At 35.0% G+C, this 22025-nt stretch overlaps 1 protein-coding gene across 6 annotated transcripts in view; it reads right to left on the bottom strand.

Annotated features, from left to right (window-relative positions):
* The window catches only part of CEP112 (centrosomal protein 112), a 173427-nt gene that overhangs the window by 136717 nt on the left and 14685 nt on the right, over nt 1-22025 (bottom strand). For all 6 annotated transcript variants that reach the window (XR_012634784.1, XM_074922180.1, XM_074922179.1 and 3 more), the window contains 3 exons: nt 14407-14454; nt 14194-14271; nt 883-963 (listed from right to left, as the gene is read on the bottom strand). Coding sequence is in view for 5 of the 6 variants with exons in the window: in XM_074922180.1 (XP_074778281.1) it covers nt 883-963; nt 14194-14271; nt 14407-14454 (207 nt within the window). In the remaining variant the exon portion in view is untranslated. The remainder of the gene's footprint in view (nt 1-882; nt 964-14193; nt 14272-14406; nt 14455-22025) is intronic.

The following is a 22025-nucleotide window of genomic DNA, read 5'->3' as shown; positions in this document are numbered from 1 at the left end:
CTGTGACTCGGTCTTAAGAAACAAAACAGAGGTACTCAGTAATGCAAAGCTTACAGTAGGATAAGTCATCACGATCCTGGCGCTGAGCATTTTTAACTCCTGTTAGGCTCCCGGGATCAGACTGCTTCAGAAGGCACTCTGGACCTTGCAGGATTTGACCCCGCATGTTTAAAACATGGTATTAAAAGTAACAGTCTGGTCTTTGAGAGTCTTTTTGTAATCTTCCCAAAAGCAGTGTTACGCAACACAATAAAGACAAATCCAACTTAACCCAAAGGAAGCGTATCTGGTGTCATTTTACTGCTGTGAAGAAGTAAAAGCCACGTACAGCTTTAACAGTGCAATAACAGAAATAACAAACTGTTCATTGACCAGCCTATGCTTTAAGATACAGCCTCAAAAGGTAGCCATGAGAACAAGCACTATTGCTGTATTAGTAAGAACAAGTGTAATACACTTGTAGATTTTTGTACCGTTATTTGTTATATTTTGTCCATAAAAATTTAATTAAGCATTTTTGTTCATTTTTCTAGACTATGAGTGCTTTCTCTCTGAAAGAGGAAACATGAGTGTATGATTTCATCAGCATATGCATCCACAGAAGCTGTTAGGCTATTAAAATAGGTTGTCTTGTTCAAACAAACAAACAAATCACCTCGTATTTTCCCCTGCTTTCCGCAAACGTTTTTCCCTTCCTAAGTTTACGTTACCACAGAATATTCTGAATTCCTATCAGTTTATGAAAACTGTTACCTACAATCTTACTTTAAAGGAACATTAATTGCAATTGTGAAGAAGTTGAAGTACAATTGTTAATTATTTATTGCAGTCAGATTCTCTTTTGTTTAATATCCTGTCTTTGGAAAAACAAACACTTCTTACCTTTTGAACATCAGTATCATGCTTCTGCTGTAATTTAAGCTTTTCTTCATGAAATCTACCCTCTGCTATTTTCATGTCCAGCTTTAAAAATAAAATAGAACACATATAGAACTTAATTAAAATTAAGAACAGATTACACTGATGACCTTTGCAGAACTTTTGAATTATTCATTTAGGTTTTTGAGAAGGCAGTGGGAAACAGATCACTAACAAATATTTGCTATGAAAAGTCTATATTCAGTTTCTCCATATCTTCATATTTATTTACTAAAACTGTTACAAAAGATCCCAACCTAAAATATTTATTTAGAAAATGAATTTGTAAGATGTTTTAGTTGGCAATAAAAACAACTGCTACAGCCCAGAAAAAGCTATCATCCTTTATTTAAATAAACACCTAAGAATTAAACTTTGAATATTTCTGTTAATACACCAAATATGGTAAACTTGCTTTTATTCTTTAGGCAGGCGTTACATTTATATAAAGAATATCCTTTAGTCCAGATGCATGTTTATTTTTGTTTGTTTTCTATTATTCATAGAGCTCACATTATAAACACATTTCCTTTTAAAGGTTAAATATGATGGGATTAAGGATATTACTGCTGAATTTGACTGCTAAAATACATTTCCTGCTTTTGCTTGTTCAAAGTAATGTGCTTGAACCCCTCCAACACAATAACATGTTGTCACTTCTCACTCATAGTCTAAGTTTTCATTTTTACAGTATTTAGAAGTCTCTTGCATATTTTCAGTACACCATTAAAGACTCTCTTCAGGACTCTGCAAATATAATAGGTACTTTTGTTTTTTAGAAGACTCGGAGAAACACAAAGTGAAGCGTCAGGGTCAGATTCAGGCTATTCCACTTCTCCATTTAATCATTTCTACTGTTGAGAAAGTAAAGTGGACAGAAAAGCTCCCCCACAGTGACAAATCCCAACGACCCCCCTCACGTTAGAAAGGGCAGACCAAAATCCTTGGAGTGCGAGTGCCAACATCTCACTAGAAGATGACTTGAAGCATTTTGTTGTCAAACAGAAAAATTTGCATTTGCCTTTTGGATGTCTTAAGAGCCAATAGTGCTGAGGTCCACCTGCTTTGGAGTTGGACAACTCCCATCATTATCCAGCTATTTTCAGTTCTCAGATTTTTACTTAGCTCAGCTAAGAACCTGACTTCTAATACTCTCAACTGGCAAAATTCAAAGGAACCAACAAGCATTACTCATTCTGCCTTTATTTTTATGCCTTTGACTTCTCAAAATTAGTCATTCAGGCATGAATCTTTATCTAATATTTACAAGCAATAAACACACCGCAAATAATTATTTTATACAATTATTTTAATATTTCTGTTTAGTGTGACCTGAAAACATCACTACATTATTGTGACTTGAAAACGTGAGCCACAAAAATCCAAGTCAACTTGAAAAATGCAAAATACTGCGCAGCAAATATAGAAGACTCCCCAAGAACTGAGAACAGAAGAAGAGCAGCAAATCCTTTCGATTTCCGGACTGCACATCCACTGATACCCAAAGCACATGCCTGCTTATTACACCAAATATAAAGAGGTTACATATCTCCCAAGAATAAACAGGTACAGTCTTATGCAAATTACCAGGAAAAAAAAAAAAGTCAGATTGACAATTAATTCCAAGAAAATAGATAGTATTCTCAGCTGTCAACCATCTCTTTTATCATCCAAAACTAAGCATCATGATAAAAATGCATGTTCTATTCATGAAATATATGCATATGTATATACGAAAAGAAATCTATGCATATATCCCTCCAAAGTGACATTATAAAAGAAAATCTTAGTACCAGGTGATAAATAAGTGTTGATTTAAAAAAAAAAAAAAAAAAAAAACACAGTAATCCACTTCCAGATAGACAGTTTGTGAACATTCCATAAATAAATATGAAGATCTTGTAAAAACACAAATACTAGAAACTAAACATGAAAGATGCTCCAATCTACTCGAATTACATTAAAAGCTTATGAATTACTGATATATAGCAACTGCACTCGCATAGCTATTAAATCCGCACAAACACATTACATTTAAAACTCATTAATAAAGTGAGAATGTCTTGGCTGATGTAAATTAATCCTTGGCAGTTTGGATCAGCTGAGATCTGGTCTACACTTTATTATTCTGTAGGTTGAAAGAACATAAAAATAAATCAAACTCTAAGATTTGTCTTGGATAAAATGTGGATATATATATTTTCAAGTTCTGCTGATTGTTCTCAGCCACATGGCTGTTTTCCCACAGGCTGACAGCAGAAATCCCTGTACTTGGAAGTTGTTCCCGCTCCTTGTCATTAGTCTTCCACTTAACGCCATTCTTGCACTTGTACTAGTCCTCATCAATTTTAGCTCACTAATTCATTGAGCTACTTCCAGTAGAACAGACATCCCTTAAAATTTCAGATTTTGGGACTAATTTCCAAAAAGGAGAGCTAGTTGCAACCAAACAAAGAAAAAATGTGTCCGAGATGCAGAACTCAGCTCTTAATGAAGGCAAACGCTGTAATAACAAAATAATTATTTTTAAAATTTTAAATATATATCTATCTCTTATTTGAAACATCCCAAAGACCAACTCATCAGTTGAGGGCTGAAAAGGCGATACCTTCAAAAGCACTCAAGGTCCTCAACTTCCATAAACTTAATGAAATTCTGAAGTTTCAGCACCGCCCTGTCTCCTTTAAGCACAACTTACATCATTTTGCCCCATCAGGACCTACTATATAAATAAAGGTGAGGAGACCCATATTAAAGTGTTTGAAATTCAACAAGTTGATGTGCACATGCAGTTTTCAGCTATTCTTAAGAGGAAAGCTGTATTTGTAATGAGTAACTCATAAAAAATAAAAATATATCTCCAACAACATTTAAATTTTATAATGGTCTATAGTTCCAAGATGCACGTGCACCTTCATCGCAACTTCTGGAAATGCTAATCTGAGTATTTGCTGTAAAAAGATATATTAGTTTAAAAATCCTACATCTAGAACTTCTGTGGAAAACTGCTGGAAAAGGCAGATAGCACAACAACAACAAAACGGAGTCCTGTAGCAAAGCCTGGAGTACTGATTTCATTTAGAAATCTGCTTTGTGACCCACCCTTTGTGTAAGGCAGACTTCCAATCTTACCACATATGTAGATAAAAAAAAATTGAGTCGTGTAAACACATTCTAAAAAGTGATCTCATTAAGGCTGGGGTTGAGGCAAATGGGCTCATCACTTCCCAACTGGGAGTGAAACTTCTCCCATTCCATTTCAAAGTTTAAACATGTTATTAAATACTAATTTCAATAAAGGAATATCTTTCAAATTAAAACCATACCAAACTGAGTCAACCGCATATCTGTAGTTACCAAATGTCAAACCTCATTTGCTAAGTTAGTCTCAATTTCCTGTGGAATAGCGCTTTGTAGCTTTATAGAAGAGTAGCACATAAAGTGCCCTTTGCACTCAGCTTCACTTTATTTATTAAACGTACATTGAGAAACAAAATAACCTACAACAGTATCAAAGACCTTCATCAGTTTTAGAGAAAACAGAAAAAAACAACTTAGAAAAGTCATTCACCTCGTTAGAAGCAATTAACTGTGTTCATGTCCATCAGTTTTAATAAGTTTTATTACCAGTTAAGAGGCAGCAAATACAAAATTTATGGCATGTGAAAAAAAAAAGAGTAGATAAATATAGTTGAGAAGTTTGCAACTATGTATGAAATGCAGTCATTGCTGTTGTGAACATCATTCCTTTGGATTTCTGTCATTGTTTATTCTCCTTACAAAGAGTATGAGGCAATTAAACCCTAAGGCCATGTAAACAATACTGATGTCAAACATCTGTGCTGTCCCTGTTATTTAAAGCCATGGAGGGTGGTATCAACAGAACTGCTTTTATGTGCCTAGTCACACTTTCTTCGTAATTTAAAAAAAATAAAACAACAAAAGCACAAACAAACAAACAAACAAAAAAAAAATCACACCATAAATAGCAAATAGTTACCTGAAAAAGATGTTTCATCACATCACTTGTATATTTTCATAGCACAGGTTAGGTACTATGAAAATATAAATAAATGTCAAACTGATAAGAGTCTAATCTGCAACTGTCATAAATCTTTGGGGGGAAAAAAAAGTGATATCAGTTTTTCATGACAGAAGACAAGCATCCATCTTGTCACTATTTAGAAAAAATTGTAGAAATATTTACCTACCTGATTTAAAAGTAAATCAATAAGTAGACTAACAATATTAATCAGAGATAGCTTTGAATCACCGTTCACTTGTCTTCATTACAGGGATCACCCTTAGGCCAGAGGTGGCATCTTGAAAGTTTAACATCCATCAGATATTTTGGGGGGGGGATATTTGACAAAACAGGACTTGTTGCTCGCCAGATTTTTTTTCAAGTCTATGAATATACGGGGGAGGGAGGGAGGAAGCGAGGAAGGGGGAGAAGGATGTAAACAATAAATGAGAACTTCAAAGTAAGAACTAACAATGTAGAACAATGACTGGTATATCTTACAATATACGACAAAACTTACTTGTCTTGGTGTTATGCAGCTGCTAAAAGAAATCAATGCACAATACAAAGCTTTGATATTTTCACAGAAGAAAAAGGTTTCTTAAAAAAAACAACAAAACCAACAAACAACTGGAACTTTCTACAGAATTGTGTTTACTCAATTTTCGCATCCAGAGTTAAAAAAATAAATACTGATAATTTATACAGTGTTTTAAACCATACAGGCAGACAATACTGTACTTGCAAAACATCCAGGATTTATTATACATAAAGGCATGCTGACTTCAGACCAAAAAAAAAAAAAAAAAAAGTAATTTAGAATAGTCTATCCCATAATTAACAAGATATCTTTTTTTTATTGAGTTATTTTTGTACCCTATATTGTACCCTCAAAAATTTTTAAGACTAGCTTTGAGGTATATTAATACTTTTAACATTTAACAGTCAGAATAACCATCTAAATATCTAAAAGAAAAATCACTGAAATGAAAAAAAGAAACAAATTTATCCTTTAAAACAATTTATTTGAACAGATATTTCTAGGGTAAATTTAAAATTTAATCATATTGGAACTAATATTCCATTTGCAAAACTAAACTGCTGAAAAACTCATGCCGAGTTTACAGTATGTGAAAAAAAATTCTGTTCACTTCCAAATTAACTGCAATCAGATCTCTGTAACCAGCACACTTGTCACTTGATATACAACTTAATATTGCATCTTGTATTTAATGAGCAGCTTCTACCCACTTGCTCAAACAGTTCTGAAGATCAACATCTACCCTTGAAGCGTTTTTAACTGAAGAGAGAAATGCATTATAGTATGAAAAAACAGATGGGTAAAATGTGTAAGATGCATACAGAAATACATCTTCTCTTCACACACTGATGAATGTGGGATCATATTCCCTTCTCACGACAACTAAGGGCTGGAAAATCTTTACAATTAAAGCAGGCAAAGTGCATTAGGAGAGAAGACTCACTGGTGTTCTGGGTCTACAGCAAAGCGAAATGTGCGTTTCCTGACCAAAGTATCAAATGTGAACACAGGTCTTAAAAGTGCAAATGGTTCTGATTTCCTTGCAAGTGCACATGGTATCCTAGGAGCACACTGTACAGGAGAGTTCAGTGATCTTTCCTCAAAGTCTCAAAGACGGGCAAGAGGAAAAGTTATTTTCTGGAAGAGTTAAGACTGTCAAACCTGTGTTGTTTGCTTAAACTACTTAGAACAAACCTTCCTGAGGGGTAACAGGTGAAAAAGTCTCAAGACTTCAACAAAACACGAGGCAGACCTGATGTGGATGGCCTTGTGTGCAACAGTTCACCATAAAACTACAGGCAGACTAAAACCACGAGAATGCTTAAGCTCTGCCAATGTAAAGCAATGTAGGTCTACAGACGAGCTTGCAGCCCTACCAAAACTACTGATCAACAAATAAGCAAGGTATAAGGATAAGGATAATCACTTTGTTGAGAGAAAAATAAGATTGTTGAGAAGTTTGTTTTTCTTCACAGGTTAAGATTTCAAGAAGAGTTCCAGGTACAGAAGCAGTACCTGCTGCACCTCCCTGACGCTCAGCTTGGTTCCCTTGATGAATGCCATTCTATACAATAAAGGACTATTTTCAGTCTTTGACAAAGAATTTTTATGATATGCAAAGGAGATTCTTTTAAGTATCAAGGGTCATTGTTTCCCACTGTTTCAGACGCAGACATTTCCCAACAATGTCCTGGGAGGGGTGGCGAGGGTGTGAGAGATGATGATGTGCAGTTTTGCTACCTAGCTGGTTTCACTTGATTGAAATTTCCAAGGCTCTATCAGACTTTAAGAAGAAATCCTATAAATTAAAGGAAGTCATAAGTAATATTTTTCCTAGCAGAACATTACACACAGTAAAAGCAGGTTTTTCCACCTGGGATTCACATTAACGTTGGGCTTTTTTCCTGATGTTTGTGCTCATCCTCTGAGTGTAACACAGAAAATTTAAAAAAATAATAATTTATAACTACATTTTGAAACAGTAGATCAGTAACCACTCCAAATTCTGCATTAAATATGATCAATATTTTTATGTGATGCAATGCCTAAGGTGAAAAAAATGTCTTGTAAAGTCTCTGTTGCAAAGAGCTTACAGTCTGGACAAACCAGAGACGGCCTGAAAGAAAAGCAGTATCAAACAAGTGAAACATGCAAGCCAGAAATTAGAATGTTAAAAGACTTTATAAACATGGCATTTTGCCCAGATTTAAAGGTCCCTGCACAAAAGTCTGTGTTTATGATCTGGACTATATTATTTGACCTAACAAACATTTATACTTCTCTCCACATATCTAACCTTCTTTGTATCTTTACTCTTTAAAAACACCACAACTGCTACTTCCAGTTATAATATTTTTACAGAGTACTCTTTGAAGAGAAACTAGATATTCACTTCAGTAAAAAATTAATATGACATCGCCCCATTTTTATAGCGTTTAAAAATGGAAGGCTTTGTCCTAAATCAAATCATACCAGCTTTCTCTCTGTCAAGAAAAGTCTGACTTTTTAAGTGACACAGAAGATTGATACGCATTTGCTGTATACAGAAAAATAATTGAATGGACAATTGTTCTTATTCATATGTAAATGTCATTAGCTTCTTTCAAGAGAGAACAATGTATTTTTCATAGATTTCCAAGTCAGGGGTGGTGGGAATAGAGAGGAAAGCATACAGCTTTGTATCCCAACAACTGTAATAACTCGAAATGGTATTTTCATTCTAAAAGATGTTTTATATAGCTAATAAACATAACATGCATATTAACACTACAGCACATCATATTACTTAACAGCTTTATTTTGAGTGGCAAGCGTCCCACTTCCATACGTAACAACTGTCTGCCACTAGGAGTAGAGATTCTGACATTAGTTAAGTACCAAAAAAAGTTCAGAATGTTTAGAAATTGTGAAAGCTTATACACAGTAATAACTTACTAGATGCAGTTACAAAAAAGACAGCTCAAAAGTGCAACAAACTGTATCTTCAATTGCCAGCACTGAAAATTGAACCCAGCTGAACCCAGTGAACGTGCAGAAATCACACTGATTTCAGAGGGAGTTGGTAAAATCTGAGTATAAAAACAAAAATAGTAGATACTACTTGAAAACTTCACATAATTCTGCATAGTGCTGAGTCTACTGAAGTAAATGAGTCTGTGTACACTGAGTCAACACTTCTTTCTCCCCAATGTTGTTCCTTTTTTAAAAGATGTTGTATTTCAGCAGCTACTGAACTTTTTACACTCATGATCTAACAGTCACTAAAACTGTACTCCTGCCTTTATCTCACAACATGTAGCAATAAGAGCGCACAGTACCTACTTTTTATAGTCAACATCTTTTCTCCCTTAAAAACCAGCATCTATACATGTAAAAAAAAAAAATTTTTTTTTTTTTTTTAAAGAGAAAGACACTTTGAGGTAGAGATTAATCATGCAGCAAAAGATTAATTCCCAGCTGCTTGGCAACCATCTGGACATTCTACTGGTTAAAACACTAGTTTGAATTGCTAACCTACCTCTTTGATCTTTCTCAGTGTCTCCAGCACATATGTGCAATAATTAAAGACATAGTTCACAAACTTCTGCAAAAAAAATAAATAAATAACCGTACATGTACATCTATATCTCCATGGCCAGACCAATTAGTATCAGGAATTATAAATCACAAGTCAGTTTATGAAAACATGTCTCATCCTGACATACACTGTATGTCTCACAACAGTCTAGCAATAAAATAAGGTTTGGGTTTTATTACATTACATTCTGAAGAGTTATCAAAGCAAGACAGGATGCAATTTCCTCACATGGAAGACAATGGACAACTTGCATATGTTCTTAGGAATAGGACATTAATCAGCCAGGAATCATGTTAACAGAAGTCAAGATTGCTGTGTTTTTAAACAAGAATTAACAGATTACTATTCAGAATGATTACGTGGTGGTGAGAATCAGTTTACAACTGAATTCTCAGTATAAATCAGATACTGCATTCAAAACAGACATCAGGTTTGGGGATAAAAGGAGAAAATTCAAATGAAATACTGAATATTCAAAGTCACAATACTCACTACTTGGAATATTTTTAAGGGGAATAAAACAATATTTTCAGAACCAAGTTGTCATAAGAGAAAAGTTACGGAAAAGTGAAAATCAAGACGAAAGCAATAATTATGCCATATCTGCCTTTCTGCATTTTCTTGCCCCTTCTCATAGGCCACACTTGTGTGAATAGATTCAACGTGCATTCTTACATTAAGAAGAATATTCACCAGAATTAAAAATGTTAATTTTTACCCTTTGTAAACCAGCAAGATGTTTCTGAGCAGAAGTACGACTTGGACAGTTCTGGATGAACAGGACGACAAAAGAAGAACAGTAAAGGAAAAGAAGTGGAAGTAAAGAACAGAGGGATCAGAAGAAAAATAATTCCAACACACGAAGGTCCAGTTATTGTAAGATTTAAGTTTCAGGCCCACCTACAGATGCCTTTGCAACACAAATGCTTTTGGAAAAATCAATCAAAACCACTCTTCCTATTATTAGTAAATACCTCTGAGCTTAAAAAGCTTAAACAGGATCACCAGCCCCATTACATGCCTAAGTAGGTTCCTTCAGCTGTCTTCAGCTCTCCCAGTTACATACACACATGTACCCACATCCATCTACCAAGTAGATTTAAACTCTGAAGTTAACACTTTTATTTCACTACAATATACAAGAGAACAGTACTGATACATTTTCTTACCGCTCTTGGAAGATATGAACAAAATATCTGTTCTCAGCGAGGAAAAAATATCAAATGCATGAAGTAGCTAAAAGCACAATCATGTTAATTTTACATTGGTAAAAGCTCAGTTTAATTACAAGAGTCCTTCATTTAAGACACTGTCTCCACATTAGTTTTATTTATAGCTTTTAATTTGGCATGCATTAAACATTGGCATGCATTAAACATGCATGTATTTAAACACTTTGCTATAGAACAGAGCAGTTAAGAGGAAGAAATCAAAACCAAAAGGACAATGCTCACTGATCACCATCTCCTCCTAGCTGCAGGGACACATATTTTTATCTTCAAGTGTTTTCTCTTTTTTTTTCCCCCCCCTCCTAAAGCCCCACCTCTTTTCTATAACACCACCTGCAAGTGTTATTCACTCTCTCTTCCAAATTCTACAGCTCTTTCCTCTACACTCTATCTCCAGTCCCTTTTGGGGAAAAATCTGTACCACAGCCCTTCTCTTCAAGTTACAATCTCTTGCCAGGTAAGTGAGAAGAACAGTAAATCCGCTGCTTTCAACACCTTGAATTCAGAACACTTCTAGCCAGATCAAGACTTAACTACATCATCATCATCATCGCAGCATGCTGATTTTATCTTAACGTAAATATGTCACTAGATCCCAACACTTCCAGTGCAGTAAAACTATATACTTGGCTTGATGATGTTTATAAACAAAATTTGGGTCATGTAACAAAAGGAAGTGCTCATTGTCAAAAAAAGGGAGAAAAATAAAGATTACAAATCTAAAGCTTTTTTTTTTTTAAAAAAAGGGTGCATCTTAAAGATAGAATTCTTGAATACATAAAAAAAAAAACCCTCTCTTTCTTTTCAGCTTACTTCCAGTCCTCAATCCATGAAAACGCATTTTCAGGGTAAAAAGATGCCTTTTTCCCATTCTCTACACTCTTAAGTAGTCTTACACTACCCAGCTCATCTCTCCTTTTCCCTGGGCATGTGCTCCCTCTTCCTCAGTCCTCATTCCACATGACAAACAGGTGGAAATTATCCTGCAGGTATTCTGTATCCTCTTGAAAATTCACCCATTGCCTTCCCCAGAATTCCTCCTCCCTCCAGCTGCACTGCACTAACTCCTACTCCAGCGCGTTGTAGGAAAGTCAACCATTTCTGCGGAACTGCTTTAGTATACAGAAAGCTGGGAAAGCACCCACGCTCCAGTGTTCAAAGAATTTATCACTGGATTTCCAAAAATCAAAACAGAAAAGTGATAAGCGCACAGTGATAAAGTCAACAAAAACCACTGGAAACTCTTGATGTTCTCAGTTAACCCAAATAGATGAAGCTTCACAATAGTTACTGCACAAAGCATTGAGCTTGTCAGCTTGCCCCTCAAAAATTTTTTAAGCATTGGTATATAGCTCAGTACAAATTTACTCCTGATGTTAATTATAACCTTCAATTTAAAAGGATAAAAAGAAAATTTTCCAGTATTCTTGTCTCAGATTTGTATAGATACAGCCTAGATAAATAAATATTTTTGCTTACAGAAATAAAACAGAAAGAAATTGAGAAAAATGCTAAGAAAAATTAAGACTGACAAGATGAAAAATTAAGAAGCAGAACTTCTTTAAAGAAGCACAAAAAATTCTTTAAAGGGTACAACAGATAAAAGTAGTTGTTTGAGAAAAGTTAACAAATCATATTAACATAGCTAAATTTGGTTTTTAATTCCAGAAGAATTTCAAACCTCTATCTCAGCAGTGATATTGGTTTTTCTGAAAAAAAAATAAAAAATCTCACAGAGAAGAACTTTTTCTACCCCCCCCTCCTCTGCTCCGTGGATTATTGGGTGACACTCCGGATGACCAAAGGTGAAGTTCAAAGGGACATTTTTTCCTATTTATCAGGAAAAGCCAGTCATGCCATCTGTTCTGTTTTGCTGTAGTGCTGAACACTGACGTATTCCTGTTTTGTTGCATCTTCCTTGTTTGAACCCATGATTTTTCAGTAATGACAGTTTCCCAAATGGTTTAATCCATGTCAGAAGTATTTGGGGAAAATATGACTAAAAACCACTGCCTGATGATATTCACATTTTCATAAATCTGTGATGTGGTTATCATTGAAATTGGCCATGTGTTTGGCATTACTGAGTCAAAACAGGTGCAGGAGTGGTTTATGACCAAAGGTCTGAAGGTTAAAAGCAAAAAAACCACAGTTATCCTATTTTATGTTCTCCCGTCCTACTACAAAGAGGTTGAAAACAGTTAAAGGTTTACCAAAACTCTTTTGTACAGCACTATTTTTCTGCTAATACATTTACATTCTATAAATGAAAAGGCTTTATTCTTAATTGAGCTTCACAAAGTAAGATGAAAACACATTTAAATTTTCTACTTAATAGCACACACATGGCGATTGTGAAATACTGTCTATAACCTTTCCAGTTTAAACTAGCCCACAGTTGAGTACCATTAGCAGAAAGCACTGGATTTTTACTGCGTGGTTTAGAGGATTTTTCCACTGAACTAGCAAAGTACTCACTGAGTATTTTATGTAGCTACTTGGCACGCATTCCTGTTTATTTTATTTGAAAATGTTATTTAAATGACAACATTGTGCTTCCAATTTATTTATTTTTTGGTCTATTTTCACATCTTATGAAACCTTGCCTCATCCTGAGGCAATGGGGCCTTGAGTATTGTCAATACAAAAGAACAGTCAATATTAGACCAGAGCAGAGAAAGTGAAAGGCACGTGTATTGTGCAACTGCTGTATCAGGCTGCTCGCTGAAGCCTCAGATTAGATTGCCAGCTATCAACGTAAAGCAGACTTTGATATCCATTACTTTATTAACAATGGAAGTATCTGCAAAGCAAATTCACCTTCCCCGGTATCTCAGTCAAAGATGTCCTCTGAAATGTCTTAAAACTAACTTTAGGACACTTCTAACTTATAAGTGGCCTTACATCACACGTCAAAGAAGGGATGATTCCATGGTTTGCAGATGATGCCCCTTCTTTTCCAACTCGTACATATTTAGACTCCTATGCGGGTCTAAACACTTGTGGCAAGCTGGGGAACCGTGTACATATGCCTCAACCTTCCAAAAGCACATGGCTGAAAACAAAAATTTGAAAGGCAAAGAAAAAAGAGTGTTGGGGTTGTTTTGTTTTGGGTTTTTTTTAAAATCATTTTCCTAATACATGTTGAATTTCCTTTCCTGAAGTCACTGACTTTCCAAAATTAAAAAAAAAAACCTTACGCGGTTTCAGAAGAATCTGAAATATCTATGTGCTAAACATAGTATATTTGAATTTCATCTTATGACTGATGTTTTAAATAAACTGAGTAGCTTATGACAAAAACCACATACGCGTACAACTTCCTTTAACTACAAAAAAGGTGACAACGACCACAAAACTTTACTTTTGTACACATTCAGTAAGAAAATAACGCAGTATGAGAGAACTAGAAAGCCAGGCTTTGACAGTAATCTCACCAATTAACAATGGGCAAAAGAAGTAATAGAAAAACCCATGTGAATAAGAGGATTGCAGCTAAATGAGGCAAACGCAGAAATAATGTAGATCCTAACAGAAATAAGGTCTAGATCTGCAGATTTTTAAAGGTCTACAGAAAGTAAACAGAAGTCCTCACTAAATCAAGAGTTCCATTGCTTCTGGTAAAAAGTAGTTTGGAAAATTCCTAGAATTTAAACTCTTCAACGCTAAAAATCCCTTCAGAGGAACAGTAAATATGTTCAGAAAGCCTTTTTTTTCCCCTAAGTAATTGGGAAATACATTAAGTATTTAATGAAAAGCTTGGTCACTTCAGCAAAAATTCTCTTACATGAAATTTTCTGCTATAAGAAACTGCTTTGTGAATACCCAATTTCTGAAGAAAATGCCCTAACTTACTAATTTGGGTGTAATATTCTTCTTCTAAAAAGACTAAAGAGAACCTTACCTCTTTTTCATGCATTCGAAATAGTGTTTGTTCATCATGAAAAGTGCTACTTTTTCCTAAGGCAATTTTGGGTGTCATCTGTTGAATGAGAATAAATTCAAAACAACTTAATCAGTTCAAAGCAGTAATTCCAAGTAAAATCTAACTAGAAATGAAAAATATTAAGCATGTTTGTTTGCCCTTATAAAATATAAAGAGAATATAAATACCTACCAAAGACACTGGCATCGGTTTTTCTCGCAAATATCTTGGATTTTCTAACTGAAAAACATCAAGTTAGAGAAAAAAAAAGTAGTTATGTCAGCAGTATCATCTTATTTCTTACAACCAGTAAAAAATATCTCCACATATTCAAAAAAGTTTGCAAGGACAAGTCTGGGTGCATGCTTTGGGAGGCAAACTGTGTCAGTGGGGGTAACACGTCACACAGTAACTGGATCACCCAAAGGAACAACAACAGAACAGATTTAACCTGCCTTCTGACTACACACCAGTTCAAAAACTGCTTTCTCAGAAATAATCGGAAAATATCTCAGAATAGATAATCAGAAAATCTGATTATCTATTAAACACAGTTCATCAGCAAATCCCTGAAACAGTACCATCTCTAGATACATGGTTGTAATCTACAAGTAACAAAAATTAATTTTTCTGTGCATAATTCTCTCTTTTGGAACAGTTCAATGATCCTTATAAAAAGCACTCAGCAGAATGCAACAGTACAATAACATACTGCCATCTTTAACAAGTTACAGAAATAGAAAATCTTCACAAAAAATCATTTTGTTGGACTTGACCTAGTCGGTAAATTTTAAAGTTTCAGTGTTTCCTAATGCAAATGAATCAAAAATGGCACTTTTTTTTTTCCCCCAAGCCCTTGTGGTTGTAAAAATTCCATCAATACATGTTTTAAAAGCATTTGGCAGCTAGATACATAGCTTGTGCAAAAGATTTCCAACTTTATTGGATAAATTTTCATTTAAATCAACACAAAACTAGAATAAGTTTAGAGATAATGATTTTAATCTTGTGTTTTTAAAAAATCAGTTGAGTGCATTGCAACTATACCCACACATGTAAGTCATAAAGACAAAACATAAGGAAATAATTCATTAACACTACTGTATAATTAAAGCAGCTTTTAATCACTATTTTTAAGAACTGAATACAAAACATTGTTCACAACCCACTTCCTCTATCAGACAACTATATCTTTTTAATTTTCTCAGACGATGAGGCTCGAACATCACATCACAGAGAATGCATAACACCCAAGAAAAGCTTTCAAGAGTATAATCTTGTAAAATGTGGCAGTAAGATTTGGAATATGAATGTGATTGGAATATACATCTTACAATACTTAGTCTTGGGTGGGGTTTTTTTTAATATTAAATTGATCTACGAGGCATAGCAAATATACCAAATGCTTGCACTTTCTTCAGTACTATTAAATAAATTTGTACTGAATTTATCAGTGAAATAGAGGCTTAATCCCTCTGAAATTTCAATCTGATACAGTATTATTCATTTCCTGTCCTAAAAGGTTACGTAGGATTTCTATACGCTGTTGAAGGGTCGTCATATTTCACCCAGTAGTAGTTGTAGATATTCGTGTGTTTAACACACACATTCAATTGCAATTAATAGTGTTATCTAATATTTCAATACTACAGCTGAAAGTATAGGAAAACCAATAACTTAACAAATAACCTATTTCTCTTTATCGTCAATGAATTTACTAAAACGGGTACATTAAACTTTCTTTCATATAAAGCATCCTGGGTTGCTTTTATCTGTGGGGTTTTTTTAATGTCTTGGGTTTTTTTATATCTGCCACAACGACATAAAAAAAACCATGGGGAGACATTAGTGAATAAAGGAATCCCACATGCACCTACTGGAAAATGAGAATAATAATTTTGGACACGGAAGAGGAGATTGGTGAGGAGAGGAACGCAGGCATGAGATCATCACGGGGCATTAACCACAGAAGCTCTATAATGGAGTGGGGGGGAAGTCAAGGGAGAGATGGAAATAGAAAGTACAGAAATTCTAAACCAGAAAAATTTAGAAGGATTTTCCGTCCTACACAATTGTACCAGCAGTAGTATTGTCTACCTAAAATTCTCTAATTTTACTACTATTATACTCTTCCTTCTAGTTCATGTCACCTACTCCTCATCGTCCCCCCACAGGCCTCATCACCTGCACAGATACCCAGGACTGAGCCACTTGCCAGCAGAATCCATCAGACCACTGAGCAGCAGAGAGCACCAGAGGCCTTCACCAGCACCTTGGGGAATTTTGAGAAGGCTAAGGCTGCAGAACCACATTTCAAGGGCTTAATTATTTTCCAAAAGCCCTCTCTCTCATGCAAAATGAATACAATCGCCCTTTACTTTTGCTTTTTTAAAGCTAAAAATCATTGTAAATATTTACAATTAATTCAAACACTTTATCTAACCAGGAAGTTAAGCTGTTTACAGTCTTCATTTCAAAACCAATCTAAAAAGCTAAGGTATATCCTTGTTTACAAGAAGGCCATATAAAGTATTAGAGACACATTTTCCTAAGTCTTGAATTTTTTGATTTTGTAACAGCAGCCATATGGGCTTTGAAGTTAAATGTTCCCACTTTGTTACTTGTTGTGGATTATATCCACTTAAACTGATCTGTAAACATTTAATGCCTCAACATTCATTCTTTTCATGCTGGTCTTCTGCAAAACTTCTTGTTCTCAAAATTATACCACATTAAAGAGGGAATATCACAATAAAGAGGGCCCAAAAAAAGAAAAAAGCTTGTATTTATGAGAAACATGCAAATTTAAAAATAATAAGCAAAAGGTCAAAGACAAACCAAAATACATATGTATGAAACTGAAGCACTGCCATGAGAAGAACAGTAAATCACATGCTTTTTTAAGAGTATGAACCAAATAAATGTCATCATGAAAGACATCTTTATTTGAACTAGAATTGAACTCTAATTTGTAAATACCACTTCTTAAAAATAATGGCATTTTGAATTTCTTTGCAGAAAAGATTTTGGATTCTCCTGTTCTATTAGGCAGTCAAACAGACAACAAACCACATTTCGGTTTGTGAGGACTGGCATGGTCACCTTCTAGTACTTCAGTCCTCATAAACCAGAGTTGGGAAGGCCTTGGATGATCAGATCCTCATTAAGAAATCCCCATTAATTAACAGAAGTAACCTACTATATGAAAATATACTCACTCTCCTAAGTTGAAAAAGGTACGGCAGAAATCTGCCTAAAAGCACAGATTCCAAAACTGAAATTAGCCATAATTTTTAACTTTAGTATTTTCAATTTCCGTTTACTTTAACAACACCTAAAGTAATCAAAAAGTAAACATTCCTGAACTATACAGTTTTAAAGCTACCAACGCAAGCAATGAGTGAAGCATTGATAAAAATAAACCCAGCTGAAATGGTTTTCCCCACAAGCGAGGGTAGTACAGAAAAGACACAATTTTGAGCATTAAGCCCTTCCACAAGACTCATCCTCAGGACATCAGCTCTGTTTCATCCCTGGGGCTCAAAATGGTGTACAGGCTTTATACCTGTCATAGCCCAGAACCTTATACCGAAGCTTCTGCTCTTTTGACACAGTAAATACCACAACAATGACAACCTTAACGTTATGCTCCATTTCACCCCTTCCAAAGTCACATTTCATTCTTTGGAAGATGTTTATCAAGGTGTATTTATCTTCAGTAATGCACGACTGTAGCTTATTATAGCTCAGTAAGAGAGTCAGAGGGTATGTTGTATATATTAAGATTCAGGGAAAAAAAACCCACATTTGGATCATCAGGCTTGTTGCACATTCCCCCTTAAGCTTCTTCAAAGACAAAATGTGATTGTTTTCAAAACAAGGATGGAAAAAACACACATGAAAGAGTTAAGAACACTTAAGATTTTGAAATGGTAAACATCTAAACTGAACCTTGCCCTAAGTTCTTACTTTAATCTAACAAACCCAGCCAGCCAGCATGTTCCCTACAGAAATAACTGCTGAGTAGCTTCAGGAAATTTGAGTAAGGACATTCTTATCTAACATCATAATTTGTAGGGAAGTTCACTTTAATGCTGCTTCTGCAGTCTTAGTGGAAGGACATTAAAGCACATGAAGATTGTTTGTCAGCGTGGAAGTTGAATTTATTTTTTGAAGTCACAACACCACTTGGAGTTCACTGTGGGAAAGTTTTTACAGTGTTGCTGCCCTCCAACGCCACAACATATACAGTAGGTATGTTTATAGTAAGCAGACAGACTAAGAAACCAAACAAAAGATAATCAAATGGTTTGTACAGAAATGGTTGAGCTTAACTAGACTGGAAAGACATAGGCAGATGTGAGCCAAGTACACAAAACAGGCATAACATACTCTGTTGCTGTAGCCACCCAAGAATTCTGTGCTTGCATCTACTTTAACCCTGTGTTATATATAATTTCTCCAAGAAAGGAAAACGTAATGCAAGCCACTGACCACGGAATTCCTTGGGTCTAAGTCCTCTTAAAACTTTATTAGGCAATAACATTTCCCATGGTAAATTCTTCTGGGCAAGACCTGAGCGTCCAGGTTCTTTGTACTGAAGATCCCACAACACTTCTGGTAAAAACTAAAGAGTTAATTCTTGTCCTGGCTGAATTCCAGTGATGAAAAATTATGTTCTCCCTGATTAAAAAACCCTTTGCTATTTCCCCAGGGTACAGTCTCTTTGTATGCTTTCTACCTAAAATGAAGCACTGAATTTCCTGGGACGATTAAAAGTGTTGCTTTGTCACACCTAAAATGAGCTACAATTCAGTGACAAAGGAATCAGCAGCTGTATCAGAAGCATCATGAAGAAAAAAAAAAAATATATATATAGGCAGGTCAGGTAAGAATATGCAGGGGTTTAATTCGCTGTTGTCCTTTTACATAACTTTTCTATCCAAAAATGGTGTTTGTCTGCAATCTAAAAAGCTTCACTTCAAGTTAAGCCAGAAAGCTTAACTACAAGAGGAAGAAAAAAAGCAAGTTTAATTCCATTATCCAGAAAGCTTCTATTCCTGACACTACATACTTTTCACAATTTTTAACTATTTTTTTTGAGACGTAACTAAAGGAAAGGTGAGGATGAATATGAATAATATGAAGCATATTAAATTTGCAACAACATGTAGAAGTTTATTGACAGCTGTTAATAAGACAGCTGAGGGATTTTTATTATATTCTAAAATAGCTAAAGAATAACAAAGTTCAAAGTAACTACATGACCAAAGATTACTGGCATTTGTCTAAACTCCTGGCGCTGAAACTTTTCCTTTCAAACAGCAATGCAAAAGGGTTTCTTCTTTTCTACATTGCAAATGCAACCTCAAGGCACGGACACTTAATAAAGGATAGTCCCCACATCAGTTTAGATAAGAGTCAATAAGGACTAAGAAAAACACATTTTTATAACGTATTTAAAATTAGCTTATATTAGTATTCCATGTATGAAAGGCAAATTTATCACAATCAAAACTCAACTTTTCTTTTTTTAAACATTTACCCATGCATGACTAGAATCTAAAGAACTCGAACAATAAAATGTTTGATAGAGATAATCAGGAATGCTGCAAGGCAAATGGAAAAATTCTTTTATTACTCATGAGAAGCAACAATATTAGCAAAGTAATGCAACAGTCTTACTTCTTGTGAAATATCATTGCTACTAATAACAAATATCTGAAGCCTCCATAGTACAATCGGTTGACCTCTCTGCTTCATAGAGAAATCATAAAATTATTTCCCAAAACATTTCACAGTATTTTTAATAATAAAAAAAATCTCAGCCACTGATGTCAGCATATCATAAAAAGTGAAAAAACACATTCAGTATGTGACCTTAAAAATACACAGCCTTTGAAGAAGAGGAAATTGAGAATATATCAAAGACGACAAATGATAAGGGTAAAAATAAATTAACAGTTTATAACTGGTCATTGTAACCCAGACAAGCCTACACTGGAACAGTGAAGGCTTAGCAGCAACTTGCAGCTGGAAGATGCTAAGCTTTTCTCACCATTATGTAGAGCACTTATCTAGGTATTTGCAGAGTCTTGAATAAAAGCATATTCTCCATATAGACTCACTTGAAATAAGAACAGCTTCCTCAAATTTCCAGGATTCTTATCGAGAAAAATCCTTGCACAAGAACTTGTCTGAAATTCCCAGGACCAGCTTTGTCCCCATCATTGCAAGGAAAATGTACAGAAGCAGACATTCTGTGCCAGACTAGCAACCTTGATTCACCATTTATTCCCTGGCACACAACTCAAAAGGAAAAACCCGAACACCAAAGACATTTTGAAAAGCTTTTTAAAAACAACTGTTCTTTATATTAGGAAAGGAAATACAGAATTGGTTTCGCTTTGAACTGCCTAACTTTTGCCCACTACTGAGGTATTCTTACAGGTCAAGGGTCTTTTATATCTGAGGTGGGATCACTTGTAAATTAAGTTTCTCAAACAGTCCACACGTGTGGCTAGCAATTAAAAGATAGCTAGATGCTTCTACGGCAATGTAAACGCTTAGAAATAATACCAGTCACATCTTACAGTCAAACCTGACAGATTCTGAAGTGCTGCCAACATTTAGTAAGCATTTTTTTTAAAACATTTTGAATAATTACATATTCTTAAGTACGAAACTCTATTTAAAACTTCATGGCCCTTTAAGAACCCATTGGAGGCCGTGATCTATAGCAGGGAAACACTGTTTAACAGCAACCACTTACAGATCTCTTACAGCCTCAACTCCTCTCTGTCAGGTTAACTCCCAAGAAGTCTTATCAGGCAATCAAAGTCTCTCACTAGCGACTTGTTTAATTACCATCCCTGGAGAGGAGACTTGAAAAACTGATTTATGTGTCACGGTAGCCAATTTGCTATCCAAGAGAGCACCCATATCAGTGGAGGATCATCACAGTTTAATAACCATCCATTATCAACACAACATGATTGCAAACTGGAATTTCAATTAAAAAAAGAAATAAAAAAACCAAATAAAATTTAAGAGATAAACAAGCAGGCAGATCAACACTGATATAAAAATGCTGGATATAAAAAGATTCTTTGTCTGCATCAATTAGAACAATTTGTAAAATGGCCATGAGCAAGTTTCCCCCCTTAAAGGAGCTTTAAAAGCTCAAAGTATTACAACTATCTGCTCATATAATCCAGGTATTTATACAACCCAAATATCCAAAACCTGCAAGTGACTGCTTGCACATTTGTTTCAGACACCTGCACAGCGCTTTCGCAAATTGGAATTGACCGCTATTGAAAAGCCTTCTGGAGATCCACTCTCCTCACTTTATAAAACTACAGTTCCTGAAAGAGATACTCATCTAAGTCTGGAAGTGCCAGAAATTGTTCTTGTCTTACTCTCTAAAAGACAAGGAGCAATACCGTGCACCCAGGCTAATATTTGTACTAATCGCCACCGTCATTTTTGAGAAAGCAGTTAGGCAGCTCCTGGATTGTCTCAAGGTCAAGACTTCCTTCCCTCTCAGAAGTAAAGCAAGCAACTTCCATTTAGAATGCTAACAGGCACCAAAACAGCAAGAGAAACACCAAGAAGGACACAAAAAAGTTAAATGATAAAGAGATAATGTTATGTTTTTACTGAAGAGAACTTAGGGATTAATGCAAAACACCGCGTAATAGGCAAGATTTTTAAATGCTGCCATATCCCCCTGGGCTGACAATAGTGTAGGAAGAATAAAGACTATTCTGATTAAAATGACAACATGAAAATACATAATTTTAAAAAAT

Source organism: Athene noctua, chromosome 18 (genome assembly GCF_965140245.1).
Source record: "Athene noctua chromosome 18, bAthNoc1.hap1.1, whole genome shotgun sequence".
Classification (NCBI taxonomy): domain Eukaryota; kingdom Metazoa; phylum Chordata; class Aves; order Strigiformes; family Strigidae; genus Athene; species Athene noctua.
This window is presented reverse-complemented; position numbering and strand designations above follow the sequence as displayed.